This window comes from Equus asinus, chromosome 19 (genome assembly GCF_041296235.1).
Source record: "Equus asinus isolate D_3611 breed Donkey chromosome 19, EquAss-T2T_v2, whole genome shotgun sequence".
NCBI lineage: Eukaryota > Metazoa > Chordata > Mammalia > Perissodactyla > Equidae > Equus > Equus asinus.
In genome coordinates this window covers 22945778-22969928 of record NC_091808.1, presented here as the reverse complement: position 1 = coordinate 22969928, position 24151 = coordinate 22945778, and the positions used below count along the sequence as shown (strand labels likewise).

The 24151-nt window shown below is 37.8% G+C and overlaps 1 protein-coding gene across 1 annotated transcript in view; it reads right to left on the bottom strand.

Annotated features, from left to right (window-relative positions):
* Positions 1-24151, bottom strand: part of ABCA12 (ATP binding cassette subfamily A member 12) — a 160682-nt gene that overhangs the window by 85315 nt on the left and 51216 nt on the right. Inside the window, exons 4-8 of the mRNA XM_014843588.3 lie at positions 17151-17242; positions 15087-15184; positions 12342-12527; positions 9802-9980; positions 3961-4073 (exon numbers count right to left, since the gene is read on the bottom strand). Coding sequence (XP_014699074.2) covers positions 3961-4073; positions 9802-9980; positions 12342-12527; positions 15087-15184; positions 17151-17242 — 668 coding nt within the window. The remainder of the gene's footprint in view (positions 1-3960; positions 4074-9801; positions 9981-12341; positions 12528-15086; positions 15185-17150; positions 17243-24151) is intronic.

Sequence of the window (24151 nt, the reverse complement as noted above, 5' to 3'; positions counted from 1 at the left end):
GGCTACTGTATAAATAAAAACATCTTAAGTTCAATGCTTTCATTCAGCCTCTCTGGGGAAATGGTATCACTTATTTCAGTCTTCTCTCAAACACGACTTATTCCATATAAATAATCCAATATGTTTTGGCGCTGTCATTTTTAACATTGGCCTAATCGCTTCCAATAGGATATTTTATTACCAGCTTTAATAAGTCTCTCACTGTCTCCAGTTAGCGCGTCCCAAAGCCTTCTAAAAAGGTCTTAGTGAAAAACTATGCAGTAATCCATACTTTTCTGGTGCTGATCATTTAGTTTATTTAAATTAGCGTGTGTGTAAAAAAGACTATCACAGAATTAAAGACCCCCTTGTCTACATCTGTATCAGTCATGTTTGAATAATGTTTGCACTGTCCCTGGTAACAGGCAGAGCAGCCTTTTGTTTTCCTGTTCAGCAGAGAGATTTCCTGTGTTCCACTCAACGTGCAGCTGAATATTGCCCTAACGATAGCAATGGATCGGTGAGTTAAAGGACCAAGAATGAAGATACCCAGAATAAATAAACCTGATTAATAATGATAATATCTATTATTGTTGGCATTCATATATAGAATAATCAAGGACAGAATTTTGTTGAGAGTATGTTTATACTTTTGTGATGTAAAAGGACATAAAACCATTTTTCCAGGATTAAATCTTGCTCACTTTGAACTCCTATGTGATGCTGAGCAAGTTCATTGGCATTTGTATGCTTTGTGGTTATGAGTTTGTCTTCCTCATCAAGCTATTAAAATGAGTAACTGATAGAAATTAACTTTGTACATATCAGTGATAGACTTGACCCTGATGTTAAGTAGGGACTGTCTCTGTGGCCAGTTTTCCTCCTGGACCATAAAGTATCTTGGAAGAAATACTGTACCACATAAGCTTTAGTGAAGTAGAAAACATTGCAGACCTTTAAAAAGTGAGATTTTCCTTCTTTTAATTTGTAGAATTAGTCATATTTAAAAACAGTGCCCATAAATATAGAGAGAAATCTAGTGCACAGATAACCTCTTTTCATCAGCAAGGATGGCTTTCTATTTAAAGATGTAATTTCATATAATTTACTACTTTGCAAAACAGCAAACTTTAATGAGTCACAAAGGTAATCTTGGCTCTCAAAACTCAGTGTTTATAACTGGAAATGCTAAATACGAGACTGTGAAGCCGGGGTCCTCGCTGAGGCAGAGCTGAGAATCAGATGCCTTGAAACGGAAAGTTAGGAGATAAGCTTCTTCCCTAGTGTTCATTAGCATCTGCATATTTTCAAGGTGACTGGGGAGGCTCCTGAAGAAATCTTGAAGTGTGTTCATAATCGAGGTTGAATCAGAAATAAACATGGGGTCGAGAAAGTTTGCAGAAATCAGAGTGTGGAGAGGAATGGGGGATGGCTGTGGGAAAATGTACCATGTGGGAAGGAATCTGGCACCAGGAGTCAAACTCCACCAGCGGCTGAAAGCAGAGCTGTTCTGAGGGTCGCTGATGGCAGGTACTCGGTGAGATATCCTGGAAACAGGTGTGCATATGTCCCAGAGAGTAAATACAAGTGAGGCCATCTAACAAAGAGCTCAAGGGACCTGGCTTTGGGCATAGACAGACCCAGGTTCTAATCTCGGTTTGGCCACTTGCTGGATGTATAACAGGCAAAGTGCCCAGTATCCTTATGCCTCAGTTTCGTTGTCTGTAAAATGGGATAATAACTATATCTCATAGGGTTGTTTGGAGGATAAAAGGGATTGAAGATAATAAAGCACTTATCATTGACACAAAAAATATGATCTTTTTATTTTCCTCCTTTGAAAGAGTAGTGTGGGACCTTCAAAGCTCTGTGAACCTTGTTACACAGTAGAGAGGGCCCAAGCAACCCTGCTATGAGCTGTCACCCCACTCCAGTTGAAGCGAGTACAAAGCCAAGGGAGAAAATATCTTCGCTTCACAAATGCTACTGGATGTCAGGAAGACTAAGCATGGGGTGGCCTGGGTAAGGTGACAGGAGTCTGTATTGGGGGCTAGAGACCCCCGCACTGTGGAACTAGGGTCACGGGTTCAGCCTTCAACGACAAGTCTGAGTTACCTGAAGGATTCCCAGAAATAGCTGGAAGGATTTTTCAAAAGCCATGACATTTCTGCTCAAGCAGGTAGGGACTGGGGATTCATGAATTTTTTGAATTGACGTTAATACTATCGCATTGCTATCCTCAGACGCATGAAGTCACAAATGTAGGAAATTAGAAAACAAACCAATTTAAGCACATAAAATTTCACAAATAAAAGCACATTTCCTTAATGTATTTCCTTGTTATCTTGACCATGCAATGAGATGTTTGAATACACGCTGAAATCATTAGCATATTCATAGACACGAGACATGGCCATTATTAAACATTGAAAACTGAGTTATATTGTTCACCAGGAAAAGTATTTTGCAACCTCAGTTAACAAGAAGTGCTGCTTACTACTCAGGCTTCTAAGGCACTGATGAGCTTTGGTCCCTTGTAAAAAAATTTTAACTTTATCCCTTTATAAAGTAATTATAAGGTGCGAGTCTGAAGATGAAAAGGAAAAGAATGGTGAGGAAAAATTGAAGTGCTCGAGTCTTTAAAATGCAAATACAAAAAAAATAATACGGAGGAAATAATTAGTGTTCGTTAGTGCACCGTCTGGCTTTCTGGCCTGGCTTTTTTCTAAAGAGTAACCCATTTTTTCCCCTAATGTTTGTCAAGACCACCGAATTTAACAACAATCAGTCTTGCAAGCTGGTCATTAATTCTGTAATTGTAGATATAAAAAATGCTCTAGACTAATAGAAGTTGGTATCCAAGAGTTTGTTAGATGCTCCAGTGAGAATTCTTCAAAGCTTTCCAAACCTTCTTTACATATGAAAACTAATAGTTTCAGATCTTATAATGAACAATCAGCTTGTGACCTCAAGCGCTCAGGACACTTACTTGTGATCCAAAGGTAAAGTCTACATATTTAAAAGCTGAGAAGCTCAGTTGAAAAAACCTAATTCTAAACTCATTGAGGAGGGGTAAATGCTAACCAAACATTTTACATGGGAAATAGAGATTTATTCCTTACAGCCCTAAATCTTTGTCTGTATGTGTCTGTGTGCATATGTCTGTGTATTTCCGTGTGTGTGCTATATACTGTTGTTCTATATCTGCAAAGGTGACATCTTCTGACTCACTAGCAACACGCTATAGCCTGTCTTACTGGGAGTGACGGTAGATTTATACCCATCTCTTCATGCTCTGATGTCCATCATGCATTTTCTTTTTTTTTTTTAAAGATTTTATTTTTCCTTTTTCTCCCCAAAAGGTACATAGTGTACATATATTTTAGTTGTGGGTCCTTCTAGTTGTGGTACGTGGGACGCCACCTCAGCATGGCCTGATGGGCGTTGCCATGTCCCCACCCAGGATCCAAACCGGCGAAATCCTGGGCCCTCGAAGCAAACTCAACCACTGGGCCACAGGGCCAGCCCCATTGTGCATTTTCAAGCTGATTAGTTGAGGGATATATTTTTACCAATAAAAGATACATCCTGATTAAAAAGCCAAAATTTGGAAATGAGGGCGCAAATACTGCAATTCATTGTAGGCCTTTCTTCCCACAAGTAGCGGTAGAAATCTGTTTGTTGAGGCTTACTCTTTGATATTTATTTTCCATACCAAGTATAAACAGTTTTACAAGCTAAGAGAGATCATTTTCACCTAAATAAAAATCCTAGAAAGTTGCAGCCTGTTTTCAACCATTTCTTCCTTTCTCCACACTTTGATTGGCTAGAGGCCCTGATTTAGTCGTAACATATATCTAAGAATAATGTCACCCTAAGAATAATATCATCCATGAATGATTACTTCAGTCACACTCTGTTTTATCTTTCTAACGGGCTTTGCAACACAGAATTGAATGCAATAAGATGGAAATATAATACCTTGAGCTGAGGAGTCCAGAGTATACAGCAGATGTTTAACAGATTTATGGAGAGTTCTGAAACCTTCGTTAGTTGTGACACGTGGATAAACCTTCTGCGCCACCAGCAGCGCACTAACGAGTAGAAAAACAATTAAACCAGATTGCACTTCAAGGTTTGCAGACAGAAATGAAAGGTCATTCAAGGAGAAAATGGCTACAGTATAGAAAATCATTCTTACAACATAAAAGACAAGATGCTGCTTTTGTCATTTAATGACTTGTTTGTCTGTTCATGCACAAAATCCCAACAAAATTTTCTTGAACCAGACGGAGCACTGCACATTTGCAGGATTCTAAAGCCTTGGGACTCGAAGCCGTTAAAGTAAGGTAGTACCATTCATATCAGCTGTTTCTGTTAACACTTAAAAATAAGTGGTAAGGAACAGCAACTTCCAATGAAATGACACCTCCTGTTTTTTTAATTAATTAAAGTTAGATTAATTTAAATCTAAATCAAAGTAATTAAATTAAATTAATTATACTAATTTGAATTCGATTTATTTAATTAATTTAAAATTAATTAAAATTAGAAATTATTCTCATTAAAAATCAAGCCCAGATAAAAGACCTAATTGCAGGAATAATTATTATTTAAGCATTTGGTAAATATTTATTTTTTGCTAAACAAAATAGTAATATTTTTGGGAAAAAAATGGAGCTTGTCCTAACTAAAGAAGGCATTTTATCTTCTAAGTGACCCCTAGGCACTACTCCAGGGGTAGCCCAAAATTAATATCCAGACTCACTGGCACTGTCTTCGTAGGCTTTTTCTGTTCCTAATAAGATGGGCAGCCTGCACAGGGCTGGATGGTCAGCAAATTCACTTACGCTTGAGTTCATTCCATATTTCCAAAAAGCAATTGGTAACTTAAGAAACGGCTTGTTCATCCACTTATTGTCATTAGTACATTAGAAAAAATATTGGCATTATGCAAGTATGTCTATATTTCACAAATACTGTGATTTATACCAATAATCTTTAATTTACATGAGTAGTGACTAGAACAAAGGCTTTGTTAACAATTTGTCACTGTGAAGTTAAATGTGGCACAAAGTAGCTAATAGTTTTGCCCTGTGTACCGTAATTAACTGAAGGCTCGCTCCAGAGATAGACGCAATATGTGCATATGCTTTCATGGTACTCTACAATATTTTTGGAATTTTTAATGTTTAGATCAAGATCATTTTAATTTTAGCTTCCTAGCTATGAATGGCAGCTATATTTAGAGAGCTAAATTTTGCGTGTCCTTTAGTTTCTAGTATAATATTAGGATATATAAAGAGATGTGTGTATGCATATGTAGACAGACATAAATATATGTATGCATATATATATATATAATTTTATTTAGTTTTCCAGTAATTCCATAAAGTCAATTTTTTTTTAAAGATTTTATTTTTCCTTTTTCTCCCAAAGCCCCCGGTACATAGTTGTGTATTTTAGTTGTGGGTCCTTCTAGTTGTGGCATGTGGGACGCTGAGCAGTGGCCCGATGAGCAGTGTCGTGTCCGCGCCAAGGATCTGAACCGGTGAAACCCTGGGCCACCCAAGTGGAGTGCGTGAACCCAACCCTTCAGCCACAGGGCCAACCCCATAAAGTCAATTTTATTTGCCCTGTTTTGCAAATGGGAAAACTACAGTTCAAAAAGTTAAACAACTTACATGAAGTTATCCAGTTAGTAACCAGTAGAGCTGGTTCTATCTAGTTTTGAAGTTTATATTCTTTCTACGCTATGTCTTGCCTTCGCACAGAAACCTTGCGCCCCCCCCCCCCCAACATGGAGCTGGGAGGAGGACCGCAGGACACTTCTGCCCAGAGCCCGCAGGCACCGTTGACTTGTTACCCCAGCTGTGTGCTGACCTTAGAGACTTGCCTATATTTTTTTGCCTCTGCTCTGTATATAAAACAGTCAAACCCCAGGTGTTTTTATGTTTGCCCTAGGAATCTCCTGGTTCTCAGATTTGGGGTTGCTTCTGAACCCTGGTGACCCTGGAGACCAGCTAACATTCTCAGATCGTAGGTCTCTGCCCGTCTTCCCCCAACTTGATCCTCTGCCTAACTCACCAGATCTGTTGTCCCAAAGAAACGCCTTCAGAGACTGAACACTTGGCAATCTCATTGAAACTGTCAGCATTATCGTATTAATATCTTTAATAAAACGTCAAGAGATTTAATTCATCTTTTTCTAACAAAACCTAACTCAAAAATAATGACACCTGGCCCCCATCCTCTCTGAAATCTTTTGAATCATTGATCAAAATAGTCTTTTTACTCTAGAGATTTTTTTTCTGTTCTTCATCGTAGAAAAATGAAATTTATCTGAAACAAGTCGCCTTATAAGTAAAGATATAAAAAGAGTTTTCATGATTCGTCTTCTTCCTCATAAATAGTAAAAATCATGTATATTTTTACATATGTCCTGCTGGACTCTTTGAGATTGCTCATTTTTGCTAATTTCTGTCACAACCTTAACATTCTACGTTCTGATTTGGTGACTGGATTATATAATAACTCATAATGTGAAAAAAAAGTTGCTGAAGGAAATGACAAAAGTTTTTATGGGATTTATTTGTCCCTATTACTTGATCAACAAAGAGTAATGAGTCCATAATTTGGTGATAAAATATAGTCCTTTGTGAGAAAATTATGGCTTTTAATGGTACTGCAGTTTAATAACAATAGTAAAAATGATTTAACTTTAAAAAGTGGTTTATGAGGGCTCTCCAACAGAAATATAACCCAGGCAACATAATTTTTAATTTTCTAGTAGTCACCTTAAAAAAGTTAAAAGAAATAGATGACATTAATTTTAATATATTTTATTTAACCCAATACATCCAAAATATTATCATTTCAACATCTAATTAACATAAAAATTATTAATGAAGTATTTTAAGTCTTCAAAATTCACCATGTATTTTACACTTATTGGGCATCTCAATTCAGATGCTGAATTTTCACTGAAAATACTTACTCTATATTTAGATTTTATTACATTTGCAGGTGAAAAGTCAGTTCACAAACCCACATTGTTCCAAAATACTAACAGGTTTACCATTAACTGAATCAAGTATCAGTGTTTAAAATTTAAATTGATTAAAGTTAAATAAAGTTAAAATTTCAGTTCCTTCATCCAAAGCCACATGTGATTAAAGGCCATCATATTTGAAGAACAAGTCCATAAATTAGCAATAAAAAATTAAATAAAAGTTGACCATTTAAAACAAGATTTGTTCAGATTAAAGTCAAGTGTGATTTGCTGTAAAATAATCTGGAGCTTTTTCTGTTAGCTATTTCTTTTTTCTCCGTCATTATCATGTAGACTGGTTTACAAAATTTGCAATCATTACCTGACAGCATGTTTTATGGCATAATGCTATAAAACACAATAATTTTATTTTAAATTTTAAGAGAATTATTATACTGCAGTGTAATATCTTTCCTATGACATTTACTCCACTAAAATAATGCCTGAAGTATTTTATTTATTTATTTATTTATTTTTGACCCTAAAGTGTTTTTTGGAACTTCTATCTTCTACTGAATATTATTTTGTGGAACTTTGAGCTTTATCTGTTGTTTTTTCACCAAATTTCATTGAGGCATAATCCACATATAATATGATGCAACTATTTGAGGTGATAATTCAATGAGTTTTGACAAATGTGTATACTCACATAACCACCAAGCTAATAAGATACAGAGCCTGTCGATAACCCCAAAAGTTGCTCATGCTCCCAATCGTTGCCCCAGGACCCACCACTCTGATTTCTAACACTATAAATAAATTTTGTCAATTCGAGAATTCCGTACAATTGAAATAATACAATACCTACATATCCAGTATGTGTTCTATTTTTTTGTCTGGACGCTTTTGTGAGCATAATATTCATAAGATTTATTCACATTGTTGTGTGATTCACTCACCTATTTTTCTTGTTGCATAGAATTCCAATGTATGAGTAAACTATAATTTTTTTGCCATTCTGTCTATGGATATTTGTCTTTCCCCCAATTTTTAGCTATTGTGAATAAATCTGCTGTAAACATTAGCATACAAGCCTTCATGTGGCCATGTTTTCACATTCTTGGGTAAATATCCAAGAGTAGAATGTTATGTCATATGGATCTACTGTTAACTTCATTAGAAGTTGTCACACTGTTTTCCTAAACAGTTGTATCATTTCACACTCTAACTTGCAATCTAAGAAAGTTCCATTTGCTCTGCATTCTAGCCAACAGTTGGTGTTATCCATCTTAGACAATTTTACCCATTCTGGTGAGTGTGTAGTGATATTTATTGTGGTCTGAATATTATTTTGACTCTTTTTATGGCTAAACTATACAATTCAAATGATATCCCTTCTCCTTGAATTGATTTACATGTTTGCTTTCTAAGACAGAATAAAAATAGAAGGAAGAGGATCAAGTGTCAAAATTCTGGGTGAGCGAAAATTTCCCTAAGTGCTAAAATGAAGACCACTCTAGAGAATCAACTTCCTAGTGTCTTGCTCCTTCTGCGATTTAGCTATGCCGTGCTGCTGTGGAAAGAGCACAGGACTCGGATTCGGATTCCTTGAGTTCCGGTCCTGCCTTTGCCCCTCACTAGCTGTAGAATTTTGGGGAAATCATTTGACTTCCATGAGGGCTTGTTTCCTCCCCTATAAGATGGGGATATCTGCAGTCTCAATCTCAAGCACTGTTGTGAGAATCAAATGAGACTAAAGTACCAACACAAGGGCTTATTACAAGGTATTTGAACAAACGTAAGCTCTTGGAAGCTTTCCACAGAAGAGGAGAATGCTCACTTCTGGTGTTCAGACTTTACAGATGGAACACATGATGCTCTTAATGACGTATTAGAGAGGCAGTCAGGATTCCAGAGTTAGAAAACCCAGGTTCCAACCCTCCTAGCTGCATGATCATCAAATATTTAATTTTTATGACCTTCTGTTTCCTCATTTATAAGTAAATAATAGCTTAGTTGTAGGATTTAATGTGACATATTTAAAGGGCCCAGTAAAGTGTCTGGTATGTAATAGGCACTCAGTAATTAAGAGTTGCTGATGTAGTTGTTGTTTTTAATGCACATTTCCAAATTAGCTAGACAGGACAGTCAAAACCTAAGTTAGAAGTCCATTAAACTCTAAATGCTGGCCATACTCTGATCTCTTTTATGAGGAAAGCAACCTTTAAAGGGATTTCCTCTGCAAAAACTTTCAAATCTTTGTGTCATGTATGCCAAATAAAACCAACTCAATATTCAAGCTTAGAAAGACCATTTAAGGCCGACTGCATGTGAGGTAGGCCAATCCTCTCCCTTGAAGTGGTTTGGTTCAAAACTGTAACCACTAGGGTTGTTTTCTATTGGATAGTATCAACAAAACCCAGTGAGGTGGTTTATTCTCGGGCAGTTTAAAAATGCTAGATGGCCAGAGCTCTGGTTGTCCTGAAACGAGCCTGAGTCAATGTTCCAGTCTACCGTAGACCCTGCCATCCGCCTCTTTCTCAGAAGCTCTGGGATGCCAACTGGCAATGCAGGTGGTATATACAGTTAAGACGAATGTTTCTCCTCACTTCCTAAAGTACACTCCAATACCTCTGATGACCACAGTGTGTTTCTTCTTTGTTTAATTAATACCCTAAGCTTTGTTGTTAAAATCCACAAGGAGGCCCTAAAGGATTATTTGCTCTGTGTTTAAATTACTACCTACCAGTGATTCTCACAGGTAACACTAAAAAGAAAAAAAGACTTCTTTGTGAATCCTAATGTCTCACTTAATTCTTACATTTTCTTACCTGTTTGTATTTCGAAGCACATCAAATAAATTGCTTAGTGTCGTGTCATTCCGGAACACATTTGGAAAACTCGAGAGAAGCTGCCACACGGCTGTCTGCTCCTGCACTTGTGTGAAGAAGGACAGCACCTTCACCATTTCCTGAAACACCGTGTGCTGGTTGCTGGGGCCACTGGATATCTTAAAAAATAAAACCAGACACAGGGCAAAACGAGACTTCGACGTTTGTAATCACATGGCTTACTGTCTTTGAAATCATTAAAAATCTAGATTTCCACATAAATAATTCTTTCAGATTTGCATTCAGTTTGAAGTCATCTTTTACTTGGAAAGACTATAATCATCTCTAACGTTCTTAAACATAATTGGATTTTCTCCTATACCTCTAGAAATTGGCATATTTAAGGTTTGGTTAACAGGGCTATATTTATGCAAAATATTTTAAACAGTATTTTTGGAAACTAAAATTAATTTCTTAAAATAAAATTAGTTTCTGAGTAATATTTTTGTTTTTCCCTAGGATCTGGTTTAGAAGCCAGAGACATATTTCTCTATATCCATTAGTAGACCTTATATTATTCATTATTTGGGTAAAGAATCCTTAAAACTAATAAACGTATTATATTATATTACATTATATTATATTACATTATATTATATTATATATTATATTATGTATACACTAATATTATATATTTTTATATATATATAAATGTTTACTATTGCAATTATGCATACTTGGTGGAATAAAATATTTCCAAAGTTCTTGCAGTACCAGGAAATTTAGTTCTAATAAATGACTTCTAGTGAGTGAGCCTATGTAATAATCACGTCTTATACTGTAAGCAAACAAAAAACAAAAACCGTGACTTTTGCTCTTGCTCTGGATCAAAGGACCAAGATAATACTCTCAGAAGTAAAGTATTTTCCTCATTATATTCCCACCCGAAGCAATTTTCTTAATAAGCTCATTCATACTGGAAAAGCCAGGCTTTTGTTCTGTCTTAATTCAAGGCCTTTCACGCTGAGAATGTGATTTTGAACAATGTATTCTTTTTTTTCTTTTTAAGATTGGCACCTGGGCTAACAACTGTTGCCAATCTTCCTTTCTCTTTTTTTTTCTGCTTTAACTCCCCTAACGACCCCCCTCCCCCCCCTCCCGCCCCGGTACATAGTTGTATATCTTAGTTGCAGGTCCTTCTAGTTGTGGGATGTGGGATGCCACCTCAACGTGGCCTGACGAGTGGTGCCATGTCCGCGCCCAGGATCCGAACCCTGGGCCACTGCAGCGGAGCGCCCAAACTTAACTACTCGGCCAAGGACCCAGCCCCTGAACAATATATTCTTAACCATACGTTCTACCCTACATGAAGGCTGAATTTGTTAGGAAACGATTTTAAGTGCTCTCCACTGGATTGAGGTTATTCTAACAACGTCTGTAATCTAGTTCATTTGGAAAACTCAGATTACTAAAGGGCAATTTAAGCATTCTGTCCTTATTACAATTACTTACAATAAAATTCAGTGATTCAAGGGGGAAATATTAGAAGTGGACATGCTGCATTTATTCCTGTTTATAAAATTTCAAGAGGATTCTGAATATTTTCCTGATTTTTCATTGTATATGGGGTTTTGTTAAACGTAGATTATAAATGTCTTATTTTCACATCATAGTTTAAGACTAGCATATAGAAATGGCCATTAGTACTCCAGAGTTTAAAGTTCTTGCTTCTAATGTATAATATTTTGGGGAGAGGGATATATTGTTTTGTCAAAAATCAGCTTTTCAATTGGGGTTTGATGTTAGTGAGAAAAATTTAAAAGATTACCCATTATTCTAACTTCTGAAAGTCGTATGGCTCCTATAGTTTAATTATTATTATTTTTTATTTTTTATTTTTTTGGAGGAAGATTAGCCCCGAGCTAGCATCTGCTGCCAATCCTCCTCTTTTTGCTGAGGAAGACTGGCCCTAAGCTAACATCCATGCCCATCTTCCTCCACTTTATACGTGGGACGCCTGCCACAGCATGGCTTGCCAAGCAGTGCCATGTCCATACCAGGGATCTGAACCAGCAAACCCCAGGCTGCCGAAGCGGAACGTGTGAACTTAACCGCTGCACCACTGGACCGGCCCTATACAGTTTAATTATTAAACATACATTACATCCTGAGTAATCTCACTTAAATATCTCAGAGAAAATAGTCAATCTTCATTCACCATAGAGCAAAGCCATATTTCATCTACAAAGACTTGTCTTCATTAAGCATAATGCAATATTTTTGGTTCAGCATTGAAATCACTTCAATCCTGCCCAAATGGGAAGCAGACATTACTTAGAATCAGACATTGTGTGCAAATAGCTGTGTGAGGAATCCATGTCAAAGGGGAGCAAACATTCCAGTCAGCATTTCCCACTCATGTGGGCTGCAGGCTTGCTCTTTGACTCATGTTGAGTCACTTTGTGCACACAAGAACGGAAACAATACGTTTGCTTCCATTGTGTATGAGATCTTGATCATATTCAAATATTTACACTCACCTGCAAGAACTGGTTTGTTAGTTCTTGGAAAGAAGACTCTAAAAGGGTCATGTTGGACAGGCAAAATTTGTTAAAAACATTTTTCCCTAGAGTGGTCCAAGAGGAGGTAGAATGAGCAATGTATCCTGGATAGCTCGCACACAGTCCTCTTCGTATATCTTCTGAAGTTGAATTTTGCTTTAACAGCTAAAAATGCATGTGAGAGGAGTGAGATAACAAAGTTAGTCAGCATAGATATTAAAGTATTCCAGTTTTCAAGAAAACTGACCTGTCTTCACAATAGCCACTTTAAGGTCCTGCACTATAGCAACTATTAAAATGACACTAAGATACATTGGGTTTACCCAGGAAAAGTCACAGAGAGAAGGTGTGATTGTGGTAATTCCTGTCATTCTTATGATTTAAATGATTTTCATATGGTTTCGCTGAACTCATTCCCTATCTCTGAGCAGAAAACCTAAAAATTTTAATTTTTCCTGGACATTTAGCAGCAGAGACTTCGGTGTCCTAACGATTTGTGGCACTTCCTGGGAAATCGGTCACGATCTTTGGAAGACTTTTAAAGAGGAAGAACTTCAGAGTCTGTTCTCAAGACCAAGAGTGTTTACTTAGAGAAGTGGACAAATATAGATTATGCTTCATTTGCAAAGCAGTTATTTCATTTAAGAATTGTGCATATGAAGAAAAGAGAAAAGCATACATATAAATACGTAAAAATCTATAATTACCAAAGCAATAATTGGAAAGCATTTTCACAATGGAATCATTGTAAGCCCCTCATATATTTCCCAGTCCAGAGCAGTCACAGATGCTGCACTATTTTCAGCTATAATATTGATCACATTCACAGTTATTAAGTTGTTTAGATATTTACAGAGCCAATAATATTTGGTTGGAATAATTAATAAGTCCTTCCTAATAATTAATTCTTATAACCCTGCACTAACTTCATCCTCCCCTTAAGTTTATGTTACAAAATCTACACTCTGCCTTTCAGAGACTGACCTTCTAAATGTAATGGAACGAGACAGGATCCACTTATTCTAGGATATACTATAAATGCCAGATCTTCTGGTCATTCATCCCTATCTCTTTCCTAACATTACACATAAACTCACCCCAAAATGATTTCTCTACTCATTCTTGCAAGGGTTGCAGAAAGCAGTAAAGAGAAAGAAAGAGGAACCAGAGAGATTGCTGACACAGGCATCAATATGTCATACTAATTTTTACATCCCTTCCCTGCTCCAACTACTCTAAAAATACATATCTATACATAGGAAATTCATTTTTGACTTATCTCCACTGGATATATGACTCTGTGCTGCCTCACAAAATTCTGAACTTTCATTCCCTACGAGAAGAGAATTTGAGAGTTTCGATACAATGAAGTGGTATTTTGGAGAATAGTGTTGCTATTCTAGACAGCCCTGAATTTGATCCAATGCAAGACTGCTTGCTTGTAGGAACCAATGTGGAAGAAATAGAATGGAATAGAAAAACTTTCCCTAGTTTACATACCGCCCTGATTTGGGGATGTTTTAAATTGGAATTAACTGGGCATATTAGGGGCTTGCTAAGCCAGATAGGGTGTTTTAGGTACCTCAACCGCTATCTAAACTAGGCTTTCAAACTAGACTGAAAGAGAAAGCCTTCTGTTTGGGCCAGCACTGGCAGAATTGCCTTGATAGAGTATGGTGCCTTTTCCCAGCATACATCCTTGTGTTGTCCTTTGACTTGTTTACATAAACCAATTTTTTGAGCTGCTTCAGTTATGCAGAATGTTAATAGAGACATATTAAGCGGCAGTGGTTCTGGTCACAGGAATATAAGTAAAGGCCAGAGATACGTCCCCATAATTCAGATGGAAGAAATTCTACTACATAAGACACAGATATATTATTTAAATGCTTGTGTGTGTGTTAGAGAGAGCCAGAATAATCTCTATTCCAAAATGTTGAAAATGTTCTGTTCTTAATTTCTGAAGAGCACGTATAGCAGACACTCGTGTCTGTAGGGGCCAGCCAAAGGCAGATTCATATTAAACGTATGAATCTGGCTGGATGAAATACAATAAGGGAAAGTGGGGACTGTAGTTAACAAGAGTATCTGTTCTGCCTAAAGGCATTCAAATTCAGCTTCTTAAAATGCCCTGATATGCATGCACACACACATTCAGCTCACAAGGCTGCCAGGTTACACCTCCGATAGAAATTATGTTTATAATTTTGCAATCTGGGATCTTAAAGTGGATGGCTAGTCAACAGACAGAAAGCCATAGGTAAGCTCTCTAAACTATGCTAAGGAAAAAGATTTTACTACTTTGGGGAGATAATTTTCTACAGCTCTAATTTTTCCAAAGGCATTATTAGTATGGAAGAGGCAGCAAGTTTGATGAGTGTTATAGCTTCATTTGCTTTCATATAGCTTCTTTTCTTCCCTGCTTCAGGAAATTAAAAGATCACATATAATGCCATCCTATTTCTTGCTAAATGAAAATCTTAAGTTCAATTAAGAGACTTAACAGGGAAGTAAATAAATATCCAAGACCTTAAGGATTTCTGAATATCTCAGAATTAAGCTTTTTATCAAAGAGCTCCCAGGAAAAGAATCCCCTGAGATGGTACTCCAAATGGGAAAGGTGCCCCCAAGCTCCTTTTGTTTGGGAAGTCTCTTTATTAACATAAGAGGCTTTTGTTCAACTGTTCTTTGTTATTGATTCATTACAAAACTGAGTGAAATTACCTTTTCCAAGCGAAGGATCCAGGCAAGCACTTGACTACCATTAAACGTATCTGTTCCAGTACTTTCCAAATCAGAACTTGGACTGGGAAATACTGTGGCTGTCGTAGAAGAAAGAACAGATTAGCATTCTAAACACACACACACGGAATGGGCAGGTTCACATAAGAATCCATAAACATCACCTCTGCCCTCATATACCCCACAGAAAGAAGGGCTCAAATATGCATCTTCCATGACAGTTTCATGCTAGCAAAATGGCAAATTCCATCAGTTTTTCTTTTCACATAAAATTGCAATGGTTTTGGTCTACTCTTGGTTTTTTCCCAATCATTTTAGACGTCATTTGCTTTCATTCCAGTTTATGTCATTAAACTTCATCACCAATATTACTGCCTAATAAACTGAATCATTTCTGTGCAGGCCTAGAGGATTTGAGGTGCCTCCACCAGCTCCACAGATCCATCATATCCAACATCTGTTCAAAGGATCTGCCAATGCACATCTGGTGATAATGGTTTTCTTTTTAATTATTCAATTGGGAGGCTGAAATCTGCTTAGGATCATAAATTCTCTCCTCCCCAAAGTGGTTTCTGAATGGTATTTCAGATCAAATAAATGGAATAAAGCAATTAGTTTGGACTACAGTATACTCTAATTAAGTAATTCCCCAAATGGCCTTATCTAGTACTATTTATAATGTGCCAGTGTGTTCTTGGTTAGAAGCAATAGCTACAAATGTATGTTCATGTCTATGGCATGGATGTTCATTAAGCCAGTATGTTAACTTTTATAAATTTTGGACAGAAACACTTTGCTATCCTCACATCAAAGGATCTTAATATTTAAAGATACAGTGACCTATCATGAGTAGGGCCTAGGCTTTATAATAATGCTTATGGGGCTGGAGACTTTATCAGCTGATTCCTCTAGACCAAGGCAATACATTTGTGAGATGACTGGCCAGGGTGAGAAACATCATCTGTGGCTACTGAGCAAAGCAAAGCTTACTGGATCACAGCACTCCGATCTTATTTCTACCGTGCTTTAACCTACACAGCCAAACACCCACAGACCATTCACAACAGAACATCAACTCCTCAAAACCGCTCACCACCACTCTCTTACTACATTAACGCTAGACTTTTTTCATTTGACCCATCAACTTGTACTAGAATGCTATTTAATGTCATAGAATCTTAAATATCCCATGGCATTTTTAAGAGATATTCCTTTTTTTCCAGAGCACCACTCATATTCCAACATCCGGGAGTCCTTGTTTTGTTTACAAATAAATCCCCAGTCCATAGGATGGTGCATCACAACAGCAGGCACCCAATATATATTTGTCAAATGAATGTAAAACAGAGCTGCTGTTTTGGGAGTTTATTCTCGATTTGTGGCTTCTGACGACCATTTCTCAAGACCATCTGCATCAGAATCACTCGGGCATAAGGCTCAGGAAGCTCAGGTTTCCTGCATACTAAAGTTTGAGGGCCACTGGCCTGGCTTGAATGAAGGAAGTAGATGATCCCATTGAATGACTGTGATGCTGAGCATTGGGTGGGAGGAATGAGAGCACGGCTGAGTCCTGGCCTGACAGCTGTTCTAGTACCAGATCTGCCACAGGACTATAGACAGGGTACGTCACCTTGTTGGGCTTCATATTCCTCATCTGTTATGGAAAGTTTGGACAAATCTCTGAGACTCCATCCATCAATTTTCATTACTGGGCTTTCTAACCATCCCAGCATCATCTAATTGTAGATAATCAGTCCCCAGTCGATTCTGGGAAAGGGTGCAATTCTCAACATCATATTAGCACCATATAGGCTTTTGTTCCTGGACAGTATTTCAGTAAGAACTTAATTTTCAGTTATCCTCAAGCATTTTGTATAACTGCACCACCAAACTCAGGCAAACATAAGAAACATTTTGATCTCTTAGGGATAGTCTAGGCACTCCGTCTTTGTTTGAAAAGTTAAAAGTCTAACCCTTTTAAAGATTAGACCTTTATTGGCTGTTCAAAAATGTCTGTTCTAAACTCAACAGAACAGACTAGCTCACCTGGTGATGCACGCCTTCTCTCTGGAGCTTCGGTGCTCTGGAGTGATAAACTGCTGTCCTTCTCCAGGTTGGATGACTTTCTCGGAATTTCACTAAAGAAGAAAAAGCAAGAACCCTGTAACTTCACCCACATTAATTTCAGTTAGCTACAGCAACGTATTACATAGCAGATTCCAGGGCTCTCCAAGGACTTTCAAATTTTTAATTTACTTGCTAGGATTTTAATGGAAGAACTCACCTAAGCATACACCAATGAATACATAAGGTCTCCTACAAGAGACATTTTTATTCAGAGAAAATGGCATGGATGAGGGTTGAAAATAGTTATTTTTGCTTTAATTCTGTAGAAAGGAAATCATTTTAAGAGGACTAAATGTGAGAGCTAAATGTTGAGAGTATTGTGGCATATTTTTTCCTTTTAAAAAGATGATTAATCCCAAATCGAAAAGAGTCCAAGGGTGCTTTGGGGACTGAAACAAAAGTCTGTTTATCTGTCAACCCTGAAAGAAGAACAAGTTTCCTATGTTGTAGAAGGCATTTTGAAGACTGTCAAAGATGAATACTTGCAAGGCAGATTCAAGGAGGAAGGAAAAGAATGCACATTGACTGAGTTATGTAGTCTGTGATAGGCACTGTGGTTGGTGTCATTACAGATGGCACCAGCTGTTAGAGGAATAAAAATGTAAGCAGATTTTTGATTGAGCTAAATGCCTCAATGCAGTAATAATAGCACTGTGGTGCCAAGAATCCCCGAAAAAACGTGATCACATTAGCTTCGGAGGAAAACATTCCCGGAGCTTCCCACAAGTCAGTTACTCTCTTTTTAAAAGTTCACTTCCTGTTCAGTTGATTATTATGAAAATGGAGATCATCATATTTTCTTGAAAATTTGATATACCTAAAGTAAGTGCCTAAAATAAAAGTATATAGTTCAAGAGTGAAACCAGTCCAGAGGCCTGGATGTGAATATTTTTTAGAATTCCTAAAAGTTGGTGAATTTTGTGCAGTTGTTTATAAAAAAGCTTACTCAAGGTACATAAGGATGGATAGAAAAAGATAATAGTGAGGAAAGCAAGAAGTTTTGTTTCCTACTGTGGTTCAATTTGACTTCCTTTTCAGAAACAAGATCTGAATCCTGGTTCTAAGCTACTTTGTGATTTATAATTGGAAAAAACAATCTGTGGGTTTTTTTTTTAATTGTGTCCCTTTAATAAAAATTATAAGAAGAGGTGATATTTGTTTCCATTCACTAGTGTTTTTCCAATATTCTCTATAAAATGCAGTGGTTGCTTCAAAAGTTCTGCATTCTTAATGTTTATTTGAATTATTCATGACCATGACTGTATTCCCCTAAATCTTTCTGCATTCCTTGTGCTGACTTTTTGGATGGGAAAACTGTTCAGATAAAAATAAGAACTGCCCTGAACCCTTCCCCTTCTCTCACACAGAAGTTTTAGAAAGTTTGAGAAAGTCGGGTTCATTTTTCTTTTTCTCAACATCTTTTTAGTTCAGTTTGAAATACTATAAAGAAAGCTATTGAATATCAACACATTGTGAAAATAAAGCAAAAAACTACATTCATAAAAATTTTAAAGAATAAGGACAGGAACAAAAACCAAAGGGAGAATGACAAAGATCAAAGGGAGCAAAGAAGGAGCAAGAGAAAACAGACTGAATAATAAATGGCAGGGGGGAGGAAAAAAAGAAGCGGTGATAGGAAACTAGAAAGTGTGAGCTTAGAAAAGCAAAAGCGACATCTACTCTGCAGAGGACACCTTGCCCATCTTCCCACATTCAGCTAAGAGTCCTAAAACTACTTCTTCAAATCTTCTTTAAACATCAAAGAAAGACAAGCTCATCTGCTTCCCAGCATCCTGCTGGCTCAGCAGTTCTGACTTTGCTTATCAGTAAAATGGCTGCTTCCAGATAGGGAACTATGGAGCCCTCTTTTCTGATAGGAACTATCCTTGACCAGGAAGTCCCCATGGTTCCGTGGTTGCCCATGTCTTCCATGTTATGGGAGTGAGGAGGTGGACCATCTCCTTTTACATGGCTTTGGCGCGCCATTTTGTCTCTTGAGAGCTCACAACAACACGGGTGCTTTGCCATTCATCTGCCTGCAGATTTTCCCCAGTTTTCTTTTGCGTTTATGATGTATAGTGTGATGGCATGTGTCTACTGCCACTCCACAACAAAACTACTGTCTTTAAACTCTTAAAATGGAAACCACAAAATAAATGTACAAGAGAGTATTATGGTAAAAATATAAATTAAGGCTATAAGTTGAAATACAGCTTACTTCCCCAAGCAAAGATAATTAATTCTATTAACTCCCCATTAAATTACTAAAGAAGGGCAGGGAGATAGCCAGTCTTACTGAGTTAATGGTAATCTCTGAACTTTCTAATTAGGGACCATGTTTACAGACAGAGCCCTATATGCTTCTCTGAGTGTGAGAAACAGTACCCTTCCTGTTATTTCACACAATTGAAGCACTTTTTACATCCTTACTTTATACCAATTTTAAGGGTATAATATTTTTGTTTGTGTGCCTATTCCTACCATTTCTCCATTTTAGGTTGTGACATCTTGGGAAGTAGGCACCACATCTCATTCATCTTTTTATTCCAAACACCTAGCACAGACTGGACCATGATGGCTGATTAAACAAAAAGAGGCTGTATTGCTGGGGTGTGCTGGAAAGAGCTTTGTAGTTAGAAGATACCTTCGGAATCCCAGCTCTGCCTCTTCCTAAAAGATCTCAGCCATTGCCTCCTTCTTCTGCAGATTAGGAATAATACACCTACCCTGCAAGATTGTTGGGAATACTATATGAGATGCACTTGTCAAACACCTGTCTGAGCCCTCTCATTGTAGGCACTCACCAATATTAACTGTCAAAGTACCCAAGAAAGAAGATGGTACAAAGACACAGACTTTGCCATCAGTATGGAGCCAAAGCCCCAAACTTACACATCTATGCTCCAGATGTAATCCCTGCAGAATACTAGAGCTTCAAGATGTCCAAATGGATACAGCCCTGTATTCATAGATCTGGAATCTGTGAGTACTGGCTTATAAGGTGAGACAAGGCAAACGACCTCACCCAGGGTTTTGTAACTTCTTCTTCATTTTATTATTCAATTTCTTGATCAATTCCTTAGGAAGAATTTCCCATTTGTAGTAATGATCAATTTTCCCCTTCTTAGACTTAAAAATTCTTGAAAAAATCTACAGTGCACAGTGTTGGCAAATGGTATGATGTTTAACACATGACAAGCATTGAATACTAGATAATAAAGAATATCACTTGGAAAAACTGATCTCTAAGGAAGCATATTTTTTGACATAGCCTGGCCTGCCCTGGTTCTGCAAAGGTCTTCTAAAGAGGAAATACCTAGGGATGGTACCAAAGACACAAACGTATAATCTTACACTATACTCATCACTTTCATTCGTTAACTAGCCAACATTTATTAAATTCCCACTATATATAATATAAATGGCAAGCCAAATAAGAAACTAGGAATTATAATACATTAATGACATTTGTTCAGTAAGAACACACACAAGGGACACTGGGAACACATGACAGGGACTGCTAAATCAGACTTAACATTTGTGTTTCTTTTTTTGAAAGATTTTATTTTTTCCTTTTTCTCCCCAAAGCCCCCTGGTACATAGTTGTATATTCTTAGTTGTGGGTCCTTCTAGTTGTGGCATGGGGGACGCCACCTCAGCGTGGCTGGATGAGCAGTGCCATGCCCACGCCCAGGATTCGAACCGACGAAACACTGGGCCGCCTTCAGCGGAGCACATGAACTTAACCACTCGGCCACGGGGCCAGCCCCTTGTGTTTCTTACAGAGTAAGATCCTAGAGTCATAAGCATAATTCAAGCTTCTTGTCATCTTAAAGTTTTTCCTTCACTCTTTCCCTAGCCCAGTGGTTCTCAACCGGCTTCTACTGGGTAGAGGCCAGAGATGCTGCTAAACATCCTGCAATGTACAGCACAATAAAGAATTACCTAGCCCCAAGTAGCAATAATGCTGAGGTTGAGACACCCTGCACTAGGCTATGACAGACAAGTGGATTTATTCCATGATGACTTATCCCCATTCCCACTCCCTAGGATCAACTCAGGAGACTTAACATCCTACTTAGGAACTCTCAATAATTCTAAGGAAGTCTCAGAGAATCGATCTCATACTGGATACCTCTGGGAGGTATATTAAAGCCTTATGCAAAACTTTAGATGCCTCCTGAATCCAGCACATAAGCTCACATGAGTCCAGAAAATTCAACCTTCTGGGTGAGGCAATAAAGCCTGAATCACATCTCCAAGTGTCCCATGGCATCATTTAACTACGTTTTACTGGACCCAGCTACATGTACAGCAGCACGGAGGTGGCCAAGGGCCTCTCCTCTAAGAGGCTGAAGAAGCAGATGCTGCCTCAGTGGCGTTTACAGGGCTCTATTTGGAATTCAGTCAAGAACACATCTTGGATTCAAAATGTTAGATTTAAGATACTTGAAGGGAAACCAGGCCCAGAGTAGATTTTACTTCTTCTCAGACATGTCTACCAACAGTTACATTTGGGAAATGTTATATTTGGGAAATGTCACATTTATAGATATCATCTTAACAGTAGAATTTATGCACTTGTACTGGATGTCTTTGTATTTCCTGTGTGTGGAAAGACTACCTGTGTAGGTGGTATCCATCTGTGCCATGGTACATTCTGCCTATAAAAAGAATTCCTACCGGGAAAGACACATATGGAAAATCCTGGAAAGAAAATTCTGACACCCTTTTTTTTTTTCTCTCAGGGTTCGTTAAACTTTTTATATTTTTTTCTGCAAAATTATAATTATACGGGTATATAGTGACACCTGGAAAGAAGATGTGAGATGTGCTCTGGGTTCCATTCTCATCCCAGCTCCAGATGACATTCATCATTGACTTGTAACTACAAATAAGGACACTGTAATGGCATGGAGGTCCCTCCGTGGTTTGACGCAGTCGTCCTTCCTGGCTGCCCCCAAGCAGAAATCATTCATAGAAAACTTTAAATTTTTTTTCATTATTTTTTTGTATTTCATTCTGACCTTCTTTCCTTCAGGGTCACCGATGCTTCAGATATAATCCCTGCTGCCTATGTTCAAAACATATCTCTCGTCCAGGTGGGCCACTTACCAGTCAACAAGGTATATAAGTTAAGATGTTACGACTTAGGAATGCCTTACTATGTTGCCCTGTCTAGGCTAGTTTCAATTCTTAGAAGAGACTTTGGAGATCTAGATAGATATCTGAGCTAATACATTTCTACAAGTTTTTAAAGGCACTTTGATGGACAGATGAGGACGTGTCCTAAGGAGTAGATGTGTATCAGAAACATCTAAAACCTCGGGGAGAAGATAACATCACAGTATCTTTCACATGACACTGTACAGATTATGTTTTACACAGCCCTGAAACAGGCAGATTAGTTTGGCAACGCTACAGGGGAACTTGTAATTTTTCCCTCACAGTCAGTAGCAAAGCTGTCTGCCTATCCCTCTAATACTATGCAAGGGCCTCCATCTATTTCCTTCTTTCATTAAGTTCTGGGATTCCTTCTTTATGGCCTATCTCAAATATACCTTCCTTTAGTCTGGTAACCACCACCCTATCTGTCCTTAATGATCTCACCTTTGGCCTTCGGGAAGACCCTCCTGAATTTCTCCACCCAAACCCCTCTCCACCCCAATAATATATCCAACAGTAAGCTCCGTATTCCTCAGACAGAAACAACGTCTTGTGGTGCCTGTGTAACTATTCATGATTTGTTCTCTAATGTTCTGGGCATAGTGAGACCTAAACAAATATTTTCATCACATTCCCCAAGTTATATAGTAATTTACCTATTTACTTGTCTCTCTTTGCCACTAGGTTGTAAGTTTGGATAAGCCTTATTCATATGTGCTTTATCCATCTCTGCATCTGCAGTGACTTGCACAGTCTGCAGCATGCGGTACATAGTCAATACGTTCTTACTCAATGAGTGAACAGTTTTGCCCGCATAGCAGTTAAGACATCCTTCCACTTTGTTTTTTGATAAGCGAAGTTTTAACCTTTATTTTCACACAAATACTCACTAAAATGATTACTAAACAGTTATAAATTACTCTGAAATTAATACGATATTAGACCTACCTCTAATATCCTACCTACCTACCTATCCTACCTACATCCTACCTCATCTTTCTAGTCAAATGAGGACAGGTTCCTGTGTCCACGTACCTTACATTCCCAATAATATCTTTAGGTCAGTTTCTAAACACATCCATATTATTCAATACTAAACTAAAGCCTTGGCACTTTAAAATTATCCCTGAATAAAATCTGATTAGCTACGTTTCAACTTCTATAGGAGCCATTCAATAGGAGCAGAGGTATCAGTTTGAAAAGCACAGGTCATGGATGAGTGTCGACATGACAGAGATGGGGAGAAAATCTATCGAGGCTATTCCTCCACAGGATCTGCAGGAATGCTGAGTCACTTCTCCAGATAATGATCTCGTGAGCTCTGGAGGATGATCTTCTCCATTCGCCAGCTGTGTGAGCAATGGCACAGCCAGGGGCTCCCACCGTTCTGATGTATTCTTAGAAGCAGTGCAGGGAGGAAGGACCAGAAGGGTAAGTCCTACGATGTTAGATCATCCGTTGTACAAATTAGCAAGAAAAGCATAAATGTAATCGTTTCTTTTTTCAGACAGCTAGTTAGAGTTGATGCTGAGTATAGCGTTGCATCTTTTGAAAGCATGTCATCCTGAAGCTAAGGCTTAGAGAAGTATGAATTTAATAGCAGAAGGCTAGTGCCAATGCAAATACACATCAGAGAACTTAGCGACTAGCCAGCAAGCAGTGACTGCAGTGTGATCACGTCTTTTTGAAAACCATTCTATCAGAATAAACATGGTGGGCCTCTTTTGATGAGGCCAAAGATGGCATTTTTTTTT